General features: G+C 43.8%; 1 protein-coding gene across 1 annotated transcript in view; it reads left to right on the top strand.

The window, feature by feature from the left end:
* The first annotated feature begins 2 nt into the window (after nt 1-2).
* The window catches only part of PNMA8C (PNMA family member 8C), a 53,792-nt gene continuing 37,377 nt past the window's right edge, over nt 3-16,417 (top strand). The window contains 3 exon segments of the mRNA XM_023736193.1: nt 3-441; nt 513-606; nt 608-1,140. Coding sequence (XP_023591961.1) covers nt 3-441; nt 513-606; nt 608-1,140 — 1,066 coding nt within the window.

The following is a 16,417-nucleotide window of genomic DNA, read 5'->3' as shown; positions in this document are numbered from 1 at the left end:
TCATGGAGGCTGTGGCTGGGAGACACAGCGAGACTCTGAAGGCAATGGTGCAGGCCTGGCCCTTCAGCCACCTTCCCCTAGGGGCTCTGATGAAGTCTCAGCGGGCTCCCCAGGACGTGTTAAAAGCTGCACTGGAGGGGCTGGATGTCCTGCTTGCCCAGAAGGTCCGCCCCAGGAGATGGAAACTGAAAGTTCTGGATTTACGGGTGAATGCTAACACCAACTTCTGGAACAGGTGGTCTGGAACCTGGGACGGGTCCTCTGTGTGCTCATTCGGGGATCCAGAGGTCAGTCAGCCCAGGATAAAGAGGATAAAAGTGGACGATTCAAGGACAGGGGAGAAGCAAACCTTGTTCCCCTTGGAGATTCTCATAGACCTGTGCCTCGAGGAAGCCACCCAGGATGAATTCCTCACCTTCCTCATTAAGGGGATCAAGCAGAGTAAAGGTTGGCTACAGCTGTGCTGTAGAAAGCTGAAGATAGTTGCGATGCCCCTCCAAAATATTGAGAAGATTCTGACTATGTGCAGGAGGTGGAAGTGAATTACATCTAGGAACTGTCCACCCTGGCCAGGTTTGCTCCTCACTTCGGCCAGATGTTTAAACTGGGCGATGGAGGAGTAGGTGGAGAAGCTAGTTGCCCAGTTTAGCTCTCAGTTGCTCTGTCTGCACCAGCTCCAGAAGCTCTACCTGGGCTCTGTTCTCTTCCTCAAAGGCCATCTGGATCAGGTGCTTAGGTGCCTGAAGAACCCCTTGGAGACCCTCACAATAACTAACTGCTTGCTTTTGGAGTCCGACTTGATATACCTTTCCTTGTGCCCAAACACCAGCCACCTAAGGTACCTGAATTTGAGAGATGTCAACCTAACTGGCTTAAGTCCTGAGTTCCTCTAAGTTCTGCTAGAGGAAAACTCAGCCACCCTCCACCACCTGAACTTTGATGGGTGTGGGATCACTGACTCCCAGCTCACCACTATTCTGCCTGCCCTGGGCCGCTGCTCCCAGCTCACCACCTTCAGCTTCTGTGGAAACTCAGTCTCCATGGCTGTCCTGGAGGGCCTGCTTCAGCACACCCTCCCGCTGAGCAAGTTCAGACTTGGGGTGTTTCCCATTCCACTGGAGTGTTACCTGGGCATCCAAGGTACTCTTCAACAGGGGAATCTTCAAGTGTACCTGTCATACCTGAGGCTGATACTGCCAGAGTTAGGGCTACCCAACTCAACATTGATCAGTGACAGCGCCTGGAACTATGATATAATGTACGTGAAATAGCCTCCTTTTTGTGATCTGTTGTAATTATACTCCGTTTTGGGATGTCTTGTAAATTCTTGTAACAGGACCCCTGGTAGTACAGTGATTAAAGTGCTCGGCTGCTAACCCAAAAAGTTCAGCAGTTCCAACCCACCAGCAACTCCGCAGGAGAAAAATGTGGAAGTCTGCTTCCGTAAAGATTTACAGCCTTGGATACCCTACGTTTTTCAGGTTGATGAGTGAAATCATCATGTCTCTGTTGGTTGTTTTTCGTTTCCTTTATGTAAAAACCAAGTCAAGGAATATTCAATGCTTATTGACCATATGGATTTATTCTGCAGTTAACTGTTCGCTCATTCTTTGTCTAATTTTAAACTTCGTTCAATTTTATAGATTTCAATTTATCCTATTTTAGTGTAGAGTATTAAATCAATGTAGATACTGTTATTGGCTTTATTTGTTGTTATATTTTATATATATTGAATGCCAATTTTCTATTTGCATTTTACACTGGGAGCATGGATTTTTTAACACAGATATGTATATGATTTTAATGAAAGAAAAATAAATTAAAACTATTTTGGTATTGTTTTGTCCTTTGCCTTTTGATTTCCTTATAATGTAATTGTCCCTGGATGGTACAAATGGTTTGAGTTTACCCAGAAGCTCCATACAGCCAAAAAAACCCTACAGAGCAGTTCTACTCTTTAGCACATGGAGTCACCATGAGTCAGGATGGACTGGACAGCAGTTGTCTTTTTTCCTCTGCCTGTCCCCTCTTTTTTCCTTAGTTCCTTCCCTCTGTCTGTTCTTCTGCTCATTCTCTCTCTCCCCCTCTCTATGTATCCCTCAGTTTGCCTTCTTCACTTCATTTCTCCTCCTTTCACTTTGGATACCTCAGTTTATTTTTTCCCCCAAACAATAAGTTTATTGTGTTGTTCTTGGATGCTGTTGAGTGAATTTCAATGCGTAGCAACCCATGTGACAGAGTGGAACTGCCCTATAGGGTTTCCTTGGCTGTAATCTTTATGGAAGCAGATCATCACATCTTTCTCCTGTAGAGCTGCTGGGTGGGTTCAAACTGTCAGCCTTTTGGTTAGCATTCAGGTGCTTAATCTTTTGTGCCATGAGAACTCTTTACCTTTTGCTGAATAACCTCTCTTTCGCCACAGTATTTTTTTTCCATTCTTACCTTAAATTCTCAAGTGTAGATGAGTTTATCTCTGGACTTCCCCATCTGTTTCATTGATTTATTTGTCTTTCTCTTCTCTGGTACCAAAATCCTTGAATTATTCTCACTACACTTTAATATTAGTAGGTCTAATTATTCTGCCATTTCACTTTGTTTTATAATGTTCCTGGTTAAATTTACAAGGTAATATTTTTCAGCTTTTATTTCGTACACCCAGGATATGCTAAAAAGCTTGGGAGTGGACAAAGAATCTGAATAAACATTTCTCTAAAGAAGATATATAGGTGGCCAGGAAGCACATGAAAAGATGCTTGACATCAATAGCTATCACGAAATGCAAATCAAAACGACTATGAGATACCACTTCACTAGGATGGCTGTAATTAAAGAGTCAGATAATATTACAAAGAAAATGTTCTACATCCTTCTTTGGTGAGTAGGTTCTGGGGTCATAAAAGCTCGTGAGCAGCCATCTAAGATACTCCACCACTGGTCACACCCCATCTGCAGCAAGGGAGAATGAAGAAAACCAAAACCACAAGGGAAAGATTAGTCCAAAGGACTAATGGACCACCAGTACCACAGCCTCCACCAGACTGAGTCCAGCACAACCAGATGTTGCCTGGTTACCATTACTGACTGCTCTGACAGGGATCACAGTGAGGTTCCCAGACAGAGCAGGAGAAAAATTCAAACTCATGGAGTATGGCCCCAGACACCCTTTTAACTCAGTACTGAAGTCAATATCCTGAGGTTCCCCCTTCAGTCAAAGATTAGATAGGCCCATCAAACAAGCAATAATACACGTAGCTCAAACATGCATAAGAGACTAAACGGGCACATCAGCCCAGGGGTGAGGACAAGAAGGCAGGAAGGGACAGAAAAGCTAAACAAATGGAAATGGGGAAGCCAAAGTCGAGAAGGGTAGAGTGTAGACACGTCACAGTGTTAACAACCAATGTCACAAAACAATATGGGTAATAATTGTTTAATGAGAAACTAAATCGCTCTGTAAACCTTCGTCTAAAGCGCAATAAAAGAAATAATAAAATAAAAATCTTTTTAAGAAGGTCAGACAATAACAAGTGTAGGCAAGGATGTGGACAAATTGGAACCCTCATACACTGTTGTCAAGAATATAAAATGGTGCAGCTGTTGGTGAAAAGTCTGGTAGTTCTTTAAACAGTTAAATGTAGAGATACTATACCAAAAAAAAAAAAAAAATCCATTGCCATCAAGTCAATTCCGACTCATCGTGACCCTTTAGGACAGAGTAGAACTCCTCATAGGATTTCTAAGAAGCGCCTGGTGGATATGAACTGCCAACCTTTTGGTTAGCAGCCCAACTCTTAACCACTACGCCACCAGGATTTCCAGAGTTACCATACGACCTAGCAATTCCACTTTTAGGTATATGCCAAAGACAAATGAAACCATAAGTCCACACAAAAATTTGGACAACAATGTTTATAGCAGCACTATTCACAATAGCCAAAAAGTGGAAATCACCCAAATGTCCATCAACTGATGGAGGGATAAACAAAATGTAGTATGTCCATATAATGGGATATTATTCAGCTAAAAAAATGGATGAAGCACTGATGCATGCTTCAACATGGATTAATCTCAAAAAAATGCTGAGTGAAAGAAGCTAGACACAAAAGACCACGTATTGTCCGATTCCATTTACTTGAAACTTTCCAGAATAGCACAAACCATAGAGACAGAAAGTAGATAAGTAGGAGGGTGGGGAGCTGCAGGAGAAGAGGCTGTGGGAGATGGAGTGGTGGTGGGACAGGGTGGGCTGACTACTAATAGGTATGGGATTTCTCACTGAAGTGATGTTCTGTAATTGTGGTGACGTTTGCACAACTCTGTGAATATACTAATAACCATTGAATTACGCACTTTACAGCGGTGAATTGTATGATACGTGAACTATATCTCACTAAAGATATATATTTTTTAAGCTTAGGGGACAGGGAAAGGGGAAAGTTTAGAATTTTTTGTATCCCAAGTGTTCAATGACAAACTCGCACCCACAAAAGTTCACTTTCTTGATGGGAAATATAAATGTCCCAGCTGACAAGAAGCACAAAAACATCCCTAGAACAGGACTTGGTGCTGTAAGGTTCTAGAATGTGCCAGTCACTACTGGGGTCAGGAGGGATGGCCAGCAGGTGTGCTGGCCCTCCTCACATCTCAGGGATCATGTGGGTTCTAGAACAGGGACTTGTGTCATGTGAGTTTGGCCAGGAGTGGACTTCCTCAGGCCTGAAATTCCTCAGCCATTACACTCACTTACAACCTATCCACTGAGGCCCCCGACCCACATGCTCAAACATGCAGCCACATCAGCAGTGCAGGTTCTCCTACTGCAGATTACACCTTTCCAAGAATGTCCCATAATCTACTTTTTGAAAATATTCCCATAGTTCATATTCTTTTGTTTAGAAGATACTATCATTGGTGGGTGTTGGGGTGTTTTAGAAGGAGCCCTGGTGGCCCAGTGGTTAAGAGCTTGGCTGCTAACTGAAATGTCAGCAGTTGGAACCCACCAGGCTTTCTGGGGGAGAAAAAATGTGGCAGTCTGCTTCCTTAAAGATTTATAGCCTGGAAACTCTATTTGAAAAAAAAACATTGCCATCAAGTCGATTCCTACTCATAGTGACCCTACAGGACAAAGTAGAACTGCCCCATATAGTTTCCAAGGAGCACCTTGTGGATTTGAACTGCTGGCCTTTTGGTTAGCAGCCATAGCTCTTAACCACTACACCTCCAGGGTAGAAACTTTATGGGGCAGTTCTACTTTGTCCTATAGGGTCACTATGAGTTGGACTCGAGGAAGAGGAAACTTCTGGAATGATGCCATTGTTCTGTATTTTGTTAGGGCTATGGGTTACACGGGTGCCTATAAACAGCAAAACTCATTAAGTAGTTCACTTAAAATTACTCACTTCATTGTATGTAAAAGATTTATTTTATTCAAAATTGAAAAGGTAACAAGAAAAGATAAGTAAACGAATAAATAAATTAATGCAACCACTTCTTTCTTGTTGACCTGCCCCTACCTAGCCTCCCTAAGTGGGCAGCTATTTCTAGAACATCCACAGCCCCTGGTCCAACCATCATCACCGTCACTGGACTACTGTAGTTCCCTACTGTTACGGGTTGAATTGTGTCCCCCCAAAAGATATGTTGAAGTCTTAACCCCCAGAACCTGTGAATGTGACCTTGTTTGGACATAGGGTCTTTGAAGATGTTATTAATTAACATGAGGTCATATTGGAGGAGAGTGTGTCCTAATGCAACATAGCTGGTGTCCTTATAAAAAGAGAAGAGACACAGACAGACACAGGAGGAAGCAGCCACGTGAAGACAGAGGCAGAGAATGGAGTGATACGCACATCTATAAGCCAAGGAACGCCAAGGATTGCCAGGAACCACCAGAGGCTTCAAGAGCCCAGGAAGGACCTTCTCCTAGGCCTTCAGAGGGAGCATGGCCCTGCCCAACTTTGATTCTGGACTTGCGGCCTCCAGAACTGTGAGACAATAAATGATTGTGGTTTTAAGTCAGCCAGTTTGTGGTACTCGGTGATGGCAGCTCTAGGAAGCTAACACACCTCCTGCCTGGGCTCCTGGCTCCCCCACCCTCCAGCCTGCACACCCACCCCAGTCTGCTCCCCACCAGCAGCCACAGGGAGGCTGTCAAGGCCTAAGTCAGATCAGGACTTCAGCTCAGAACCCTCTCATCTCACTGAGATCAAAGCCCAATTTCCCCCTCACCGAGGTCCACATGGCCCTGCACTATCAGCCCCTGAAATGTCTGACCTTACCTCCTCACTTCCTCCTCACTCCTCCTGTTCCAGCCACATCAGTCTCCTCAATTTATCTCAAAAGGACCACACACCTCCTGCTTTCCTTCGTACTGGCTGTTCCCCCTGCCTGGGTTGTTCTTCCACCAGTCAGCTTCTTGTCCCCTCCCTCACCTCCTTCAGATATCTATTCAAATATGATCTCCTCAGAGAGGTCCTACCTGGCTTCTATATATGGGCATCTCTCCCTCTGTCTCTCACATACACACACTCTCTCACACACAGTCTTTCTCTCTCACACACTCTCACAATACTCACACACTCTCTCTCTCTCTTTCTTTCACACACACGCACACTCTCTCTCACCCTGACACTCTCCTGCTCAGCTTTTCACCACAGTCCTCACACCCCCTACATATTATGTATCCACATGTGGTCTGTCTCCCCATCAGAATGTCAGCTCCACATGGGCAGGAATCTGTCTCTTGGTCCCAGCTGTATCTGCAACACCTCACAGCGCCTGGCGCACAGTAAACCCCTTGTCATCTAATGGATTCTGACTCATAGTGACCCCAACTATTACAGAGTAGAACTGCTCCATAGGGTTTTCTTGGCCTTTAAGTCCCTGGGTGGCACAAAGGGTTTACTCTCGGTTACTAATCCAAAGACTGACAGTTGGAACTCACCCAGTGGCACCTCAGAAGAAAAGCTTTGTGATCTACTTCCATAAAGATTACAGCCAAGGAAACCTTATGGAGCAGTTCTACTCTGTAACACGTGGGGTCACCCATGAGTTAGAATTGACTCAGTAGCAACAGGTAACCTTCAAAGAAGCAGATGGCTAAGCCTATCTTTTGTGGCACCACTGGTTGATTCTGAATGAAAAATCCTCTGTTACCAGCTGCGTGCAAACCGCTTGTGCCAGAGACTCAATAATTATTGGCTGAATGAAAGCATGGATGAGCATAATGCAACAAGAAAGCTTCACCTTTAGGCCTGGTGGTGTCCACAGCTGTCCTCAGCACCCTCCCTTCTCCCCAGAGGAGACTGTCTGGGCCTTGCTCTTAGCACACCCCGTACAGCACGCTGGCCCTTCTAAGAGGTCGTCCGACGGGTTTCCTTGCAGAGAGCCAGCATCTCCTGTACCCCACCAGGCCCCTCCCAGTATCCCCCCATAGCAAGCCGTATGGGTGTTTCAGACTTTCCTGATGGACTAGGTGTAACTAGAGGGAAGGACTACATTGTGGGAGGGACTTGTAAAGATATTGGCCAAATATGGCTTTTTCCATCGTGAGGGTGGAGGAATAAGAGGGTTAGAAGTGGTGGGGAACAGAAGTGGGGGAAGAGGGATGAAAGTGGGAAAACGGGGGGAAGAGGAGAGGATTGGGGAATGGGTGGGGGTAAGGGAAGAAGAATGGAGTGGGAGAAGGAGGGTGAAGAGGGGTGGAGTGAGGGAACAGGGGTGGAGGTGGGGGAAGAGGGATGGTGTGAGAGAAGAGGGGAAAAAGGGATGAGTGTGGGGGAACAGGAGTTGGGGAAGAGGGATGGTGGTGGGAGAAAAGGGGGTGAAAAGGGGCAAGGGTGGCAGGAAGAGGGTGGGGGTGGGGGAAGAGGGTTTGGGGAATGGACACGCTAAATAAACCTTTCATCTCACCCTATGTGAGTGTACTCCAGCTCCTCGGTAGCTCCTCAAATCCCAGCTTCCATTTTGGTCTCTCGTTCACCTTCTGAGAATCTCCAACCACATTGCACAAAACCCCAACATTCACCCCTAAGGATCCTGCCCTTATGCCCAGTCCGAATTATTCCAACTAGAGTTCTCCAACTCAAGAGCGAATTAGAATTCTCTGGAGCAACTGAAGGAGAAGCAGATGCAAGCATGACCCCCAAAGATCCTGATTCAGCAGCTGAGGCCAGGAAAGGGTGTTTTTAACAAAGATCCCTGGTGATTCTGATGTAGGTAGCCACCCTGGTTCAGGACTCCTTAGCTAGGGAGAGGCTCAGATAGGAGAAAAGTTTTTAGCCAATAAGACCTCAGTTGCTGTCTAAGGAGAGGGGAGGGAGTGGTTTTCATCTTCCAGCTGCTTTAAAAAATAAATTAGCACTTTCAAGTAATTTACACCATCAGTCACCTGTTCTAGAAACGTCTGGAAGGTGGGAGAATCTCCCAAGACTTGTAGAAGAACCCTTCATATCAGAGGAAAGTCACAAAAAGAGGAGAGCCGTCTCAATGGCTTCTTCTCTCATGGAAGGTTGACAATCTTTCTAGCTCACACCTGGATTAGACAACCACTAAAGCTGGCTGGGAAGATAGGACTGTGTGTACTGTTTAGCAAGAGACCCTTTTCTTAAATTGAATAGTCCATGTAATCTCAACCTATAAAAGAGACTAACCAACCACTAATCAGTAGCGGTGGAGTCAGTTCTAACTCATGGCAACCCCAAGTGTGTCAGAGTAGAGCTGTGTTCCATAGGGTTTTCAACAGCTGATTTTTCTACTGTAGATCACCAGGACTTTATTCCTAGGTGCCTCTGGGTGGATCTGAACCCTAACCTCTTGGTTAGCAGCTAAGTGCTTAACTGTTTGTGCCTCTCAGAGACCCACAAAAAAGACTAAACAGATATTTAATTTGCTCAACTTTATTTTATACATAAACATTCACATTGACTGATCCTGGTGCAATCAGTCAACACATTGAAGCCCCAGTAAACCCAATTTTTTAATCGGGAGCTGGTCAGCTACAGGCTTTCTTCACCTTAGGAGCCCAATTTGCTTCAAGTGCCCAAGGAAAAACTTGACACACACTGAGCAGTAGATGCAAGTGGAAACCAGGTTCCCTTTTCTGAATCTTCATTTAAGCTCACTCAGGATTTTGAAAGGAGTCCCAAGAAATATCTGTTTCAAAGTTGATCACTAACAACCTCTATCAACTACTTACATTCTTTATAAAAAACTGAGGTCAAAACAGAGACACTTCCCCCCTCCCCACACAACTTTCAAGGGATGCGCTCCACTCTCAGCTCTTCTTTCTTGCTGGTAGTCTTGTCCTTCCTCTCTCTGCTTGCTTCTCTCTCCTTTTATCTCTTGTAAGATTAAAGGTATGACTCAAGGGTGTGACTTCAGTAAGGGTGGTGACTTAAGATGCATCTGACCCTAATCCTGGCTCATTAACATAACAAACAGAACCTTACCTCTTAACATAACAATCATAAACTTATCATCATTAACAGAACCTGAACCTGCCTCCTGAACGTAATAAGCACAACCTATTCACAAATTGGATTATAACCACAGGTAGAGGTTAGAATTTACAACCTATCATGAAATGGAAGTTGAGGAGGAAGAGCCAACATGGCACTATAGACAGAAGCACCATGCCTTCCCTCTTCAGCAAAGACCTGAAAAACTAAGTAAAACTGATACAAACCTCAATCCTGGAGCCCTAAGCATCAGCCCTAAGGAATAAACAACTCGATCAATCACCAAATGGAATAAGAAACTGGCGGAGAACAGGGAACGAGGAGAACTACAGAGTGGAGATCCCCTACCAGCTAAGGCTGCAGGGATTCGCCATCTTGGACCAGCCACCAAGGAAAGCAGACAGGGAATAAGGGAAGGCAACTTCACAAAGCTCCCAACAGGAGACAGAGCACCCAGTAACCAGAAATACACACTTTCCACCTCCCAACATTCTTCCCTCTACACAGCCTATACCACTTTCCAACAGACCAGAGAGACACCAGGTCACTGACACCGGGGTCAGCCCCACCCCCACCAGCCAGCCCCTTCAGAGACGTTTTTGTTTTGTCATTTTTTAAAACTTTTTCTTGCTCCTCTCTCTCTCCCTTCCTTCCTTTCCTTTCTCCTTCCCAGCCAACTTCTCTCTCTCCCTTCCTTCCTTTCCTTTCTTGGTTTGTTGCTTTGTTCTTTTTTTTTTAATTTCTGTTTCTTCTCTCTCTCTCCTTTCTCTCCTTTCCTTCCTCCTGTTTTATTGTTTTGACATTGTTGTCATTTACAGGTTGACATCTCTGCTTCCCTGTTGTAAATCTTTTAGTTTTGTTTTATCCTAGGGAGTTCCTTATCTAGGTTGGTGTCTGGCTGATGCTGTCTTATGACCTTGATTGAAGTTGTTGTCTGATGTTGTTGGCTCTCTACCAGAAACGCTGTCTTTAATAATTCTTGTAAGTTTGGTTTGGTTTGGTTGGTATTCCATTAATTTCTGTTTATCTGGAAATGTCCTAATTTCACCAACATATTTGAGTGAGAGTTTTGCAAGATATATTATTCTTGATTGGCAGTTTTTTTCTTTCAAGATATAATATATAACACCCCATTGCATTCTTGCCTGCATGTTTCTACTGAGTAATCAGAGCTTAGTCTTATTGTTTCCTCTTTGTATGTGAGTTTTCGTTTTTCTCAAGCTGCCCTCAGGATTCTTTCTGTGTCTTTTGTTTTAGCTAGTGTGATTATAATACGTCTTGGTGTTTTTCTTTTGGGGTCTATCCGTAGCTGGTAGGGACATCCACTCTGTAGCTCTCCTTGTTCTCTGTTCTCTGTCAGTTTCTTATTACATTCGGTGCTTGATAGAGGTCATTATTCCTTCATTAGGTACTTAGGGTTCCAGGATTGACGTTTGTATCTCTTTTACTTAGGTTTTTGGGTCTTCACTGTAGAGGGATGGTATGGTGCTTCTGTCTATAGCGCCATGCGGCTCCACTTCCTTGTCCTCAGTATTGCTCAGTATTTGCATTTCATAACCTAGAGTCCGTTGGTTAGAGTTGCCAGGACAACTCATTTTTCTAGGTTTTGGGGTAAAGATTCTCTTTTGACATGTGAACATATATTTGGAATTGTGTTAAATGCTCCCTGGATTAGTAAACTGGTAAACTCTTTCCTCCCTCCATACACACAAATCCAAACCTGTTGCTGTCAGGTTGATTCTGACTCATGGTGACCCCATTTGTTATAAAGTAGAACTGCTCTATAGGGTTTTCTTGGCTGTAGCCTAAGAAAATGGTTAGGTGCTCGGCTGCTAACTGAAAGTTGGTAGTTTGAAACCACCAACCGCTCCTTGGAAACCCTATGGGACAGTTCTACTCTGTCCTATAGGGTGGCTATGAGTTGGAATCAACTCGATGGCAACCATTTTTTTTTTTTGGTTTATTTTTGTTTTCGTGCCAACTTGCTTTAAAACTCTGAACTTTGTGCTCTTCTTGACCATGGGGCAGGAATTTCTTGTGTCCATCTACAACCTGCCTGCTCCAGTTCCTCCATGATAATTAGGAGTGAAACCGGAACAAATTTTGCCGGGATAGTCTGGCCTTACAGATCATTTTTGTGCTTATAGTAAACTTGGGGTGTTCTTCTAATACCTCTTTGTTTTCAGTAAAGAATGTAAGAAGTTGTTAGATAGTGTTAAAAATTCAACGCTGAAACAAAAATCTCCTACCACTAATTTTCAAGCCTTGTTGTTGTTAGCTGCTATTAAGTTGGCCCTGACTCATGGCAACCCCATGAACAAATGAATGAAACACTGCCCTGTCCTGCACCATCCCCATGATGGGTAGTGGATCAGATGGTTATGATCCATAGGATTTTCATTGGCTGATTTTCTGATGTAGACTGCCAGGCCTTTCTTCCCAGTTCATCTAGTCTGGAAGCTCCACTGAAATCTGTTTGACATCATGGCAACACACAAGCCTCCACTGACAGATGGGTGATGGCTGCTCATGGGGTGCATCGGCTGGGAATCGAACCCAGGCCTCCCACATGGAAAGTGAGAATTCTACACTGAACCAACGCTACCGCCTTTCAAAGCCTTAAAACAACCCCAAAATTCAAACCCGTTGCCGTCTAGTTAATTCTGAATCATAGAGACCATAAAGGACGGAACTGCCCCATAGGGTTTCCAAGGCTGTAAATCTTTACGGAAGCAGACTGCCACATCTGTCTTCTGCAGAGCAGCTGGTGGGTTCAAAGCACCGACCTTTCGCTTAGCAGCTGAGTGCTTAACCACTGTGCCACCAAAAAAAAAACAAAAAAGAAACCAAACCTGTTGCTGATGAATCAATTCTGACTCATAGCAACCCCATAGGACAGAGTAGAACTGCCCCCATAGGGTATCCAAGGAGTGACTGGTGGATTCGAACTGCCAACCTTTTGGTTAGCAGCTGAGCTCTCTTAACCACTGTGCCACCAGGGCTCCTTTTTTCAAAGCCTTATGATCTGTTTAACTGGAGCATTTCCTGTGATTGCAGGGTGAATTGTTGACAATTCTTGCTGCTACAGTGGCCAGGAAAATTCCAAAACAGACAAGGAAAGGGGGTGCGATGTTAAAGGTAAGGATTGTGGAATGTTAAAATATGTTCTGAAAATATATTATGGATCCACAATAACAGTAGAACAGAAAAGCAAATCCAGAAATAGACTCCATAAACAGGGAAATTTTGTTTGGGATACAGGTGGTTGGGCAAATCAGCGGGAAAAGAGATTATTTAAGGTACTGTGGCCACTGTGGGTAGGGGAGCTAGTTTCCCTTATAAAAGAAAAATTCCAGGTCAAATAATACCAAAACCCAAACCAAATCTGTTGTCATCGAGTCGATTCTGAATCATGATGACCCTGTGTGTTATAGAGTAGAACTGTGCACCATAGGGTTTTCTTGGCTGTAATCTTCAGGGAAGCAGATTGACAGACCTTTCTTCCGCAGTGCTCCTTGGTGGGTTATGCCAACCTTTAGGTTAGGAGCCTAGGTTTCACTGTTTGCACCACCCAGGGACCTAGGTCAAAGAATAAAATATAAAAAATAAAATTACATAAGTTGTAGAAGAGAATATAGCTGAATTCACCCATCATCTGGGATGAGAAAGGCCTTTCTAAGCAAGGTATAAAACCTAGTCACCATTAAAGGAGGAAAACGAATTCTTTTGCCAACATAAAAAGTAAAAACAACCACGCGCCAAATGCTGCTATAAAGCACTTGGAAAATATCCCCCATATATAGCAAAAGCAAACAAACAAAAACTCGTTGTACCATGGCGACCCTATGTGTTACAGAGTAGAACTGCTCCATAAGTTTTTCTTGGCTGTGGTTAAGAGCTCAGCTGCTATCTAAAATATCCCACTGGTCTCACCCCATCTGGAGCAAGAGAGAATAACGAAAACCAAAGACACAAGGGAAAGATGAGTCCAAAGGACTAATGGACCACAACTACCACAGCCTCCACCAGACTGAGTCCAGCACAACTAGATGGTGCCCGGCTACCACCGCCGACTGCTCTGACAGGGATCACAATAGAGGGTCCCAGACAGAGCTGGAGATCAATGTACAAAAAAATTCTAACTCACAAAAAAAAAACACCCAGACTTACTGGTCTGACAGAAACTGGAGAAAACTCTGAGAGTATGGCCCCTGGACTCCCTTTTAACTCAGTACTGAAGTCACTCCTGAGGCTCACCCTTCAGCCAAAGATTAGACAGGCCCATAAAACAAAGGAGACTAAATGCGCACACCAGCCCAGGGGCAAGGACGAGAAGGCAGGAGCGGACAGGAAAGCTGGTAATGGGGAGCCCAAGGTCAAGAAGGGGAGAGTGTTGACATGTCGTGGGGATGGCAACCAATGTCACAAAATAATATGTGTATTGATTGTTTAATGAGAAACTAATTTGCTCTGTAAACCCTCATCTAAAATACAATTTAAAAATTTTTTAAAAAGAGCTAGGCTGCTAGCAGTTCGAATCCACCAGCTGCTCCTTGGAAACCCTATAGGGCAGTTCTACTCTGTCCTATAGGGTCACTGTGAGTCAGAATCTACTCGAAGGCGATGGGTTTTTGGTTTTTAATATTTGCAGAAGCAGATTTCCAGGCCTTTCTTCAGCTGCACCACTGGGTGGGTTCGAATCATCAACCTTTAGGTTAGTAGTCCACTGCAAACCTTTTGCACCCCCTAGGGACCTACCTATATAGCAAAGAGTTAATTTCCTAACTTTGTTAAGAGCTGATTCAAGTTAATAAGTAAAAGATGAACAAGCTAATAGAAAAATAGGCAAAGCATTTGAGCAGGGAATTCCCTGCAAATGTATTACAAATGGCCAGGAAATCATAAGAAAAATAAGCTTACCACACTCATACTACAATGAATGCTAATCAAAATAAGAAAGCATTTTTTCATCTGATGGGCAACCTTTTTACATTTTATGTAATCGTTGCTGGCAAAAGTATTAGGAAAAGGCAGCTTCATAGAGCAATTTTGCTTGTGTAAATTGGTGCCAACTTTCGGAAGCTTTCATTGATATTTGGCAATTACAATGAAAATCTTACATGAACACCTGTAAACCTGTGTTGTTTTCATTTTTACAAAATACTATCAGTTGGTACTACTTGGGTAGTGACATCATGTTTGGTAAAGTAGACGGTCAACAAAAAGGAGGGGAAAACCCTCAGTGAGATGGACTGACACAAAAACCGCAACAATGGACTCAGACGTGCCAACGATCATGAGGATGGCACAAGACCGGGCAATGTTTTGCTCTATTAACGATAAGGTCACCATGAGTCAGAGCTGATTTGACAGCAACTAGCAACATTTTATTTACTTTTTCTATTTCCCCACTTTAAAAAAATACAACACAGACATTTCAAAACACCCACACAAATGTGTTACATAATCCAAACAACATTAGCCATTGAGCTTGAACTCATTCCCCCACAGATAATGCAGTAATTTTTGCTGTCTCTGCCACTATGAGTCGGAATCAACTCAATGGCAGTGGGTTTTTTTTTTTTTTTTTTTCTTTTTTGGTGTCTCCTTATAACCAGCCCTGGTGGTACAATGGATAAGCACTCAGCTGCTAACCGAAAGGTGAGCAGTTCAAACCCACCCAGCTGCTCTAAAGGAGAAAGACCTGTCTATCTGCCCCCATAAACTTTACCGCCTAGAAAACCCTATGGGTCAGTTCTACTGTGTCACCTGGGATCATTATGAGTTGAAAATCGACTTGACTGCACTCAACAACAACATCTCTGCTTATCTATTTTGCACTTTCTGTAACTGTATGAGTGATTAAGAAGATTAGAGAGCTGGGCTGGTCTGTGCCAAGGTTCACCCCAAAACATGCCCAGGCTTGTAAAATTGTTATCCCGGAGTCCCAGTCTACACAGCACAGCTGTCGCACTCAATTAACTGTCAGGATGGTTCTCACGGACCTTTTGGATCCTGGCCCTTAAGCAGGCCGAATGGGTGTGTAATACCAAGAGAATACGTGGCGGATCTCAGCACGACAAAAGGGTATTAGGAATCAATTTCGTGCTCTGTGCAAGATTTGGCATTTCTCCCGTGACTTCCGTGCTTTTTGATGAGGAAATTAAGCAGTTGTTAAATAGCATTAATGGTTCCATTATGAAACCACATTTCCTTCGACTTCACTTCCTCGATCCATCTAATTGGAGCGGATCCTGGGTTTGTAAGGCGAGCTGTTGAAAAATTGTTATCAGATGAGAAGGCATGGCAGTTTCTGGAAAAAGGTACTGGATGGGGGTTACCACACAATCCAAAAAATGTACATGATACGTAAAAATGTACGTGGACGTATTTTACATATTTTAACTCTTTTGAATGTATAGAGTCAGTGCTTTTAACCATTGAAACAATAAAGTGCAAGTTGAGGAAAATATTAATGACAGATTTGACAGGCATGGGGCTAATTTTCTTAATTTTTATTAAAAAAACAATTACAGTTGAGTCAATTCTGACTCATGGTGACCTCATGTATGCAGAGTAGAACTGCTCCATAGGGTTTTCAAGGCTGTGACCTTTTGGAAGCAGATTGCCAGGCCTGTCTTCAGAGGTGCCTCTAGGTGGGTGTGAGCTGCCAGCCTTTCGGTGAATAGTCCATCGATTAACTGTTTGCACCAATAATCAAGACACAGAGCATGCCCAGCCTCCCTCATCCCCCTCCCCATTCCAGTCAATACACCTACTCTTTTGGTTAGCAGCCGTAGCTCTTAACTACTATGCCACCAGGGTTTCCAATGCCCTTACTCTTAATTTACCAAAAGCTAGTACAAAATCATAATAAGAAAAAGACAAGCTGGCAGAAAAATATACAAAGGTGATGAGCAGGTAGCTTAGAGAAAACAAATAAGTTAAAATGGCCAATA

The sequence above is a fragment of the Trichechus manatus genome, unplaced genomic scaffold, assembly GCF_000243295.1.
Source record: "Trichechus manatus latirostris isolate Lorelei unplaced genomic scaffold, TriManLat1.0 scaffold00087, whole genome shotgun sequence".
Lineage (NCBI taxonomy): Eukaryota > Metazoa > Chordata > Mammalia > Sirenia > Trichechidae > Trichechus > Trichechus manatus.
The sequence above is the reverse complement of the archived record's forward strand: the minus strand, read 5'-3'. Positions and strand labels throughout refer to the sequence as shown.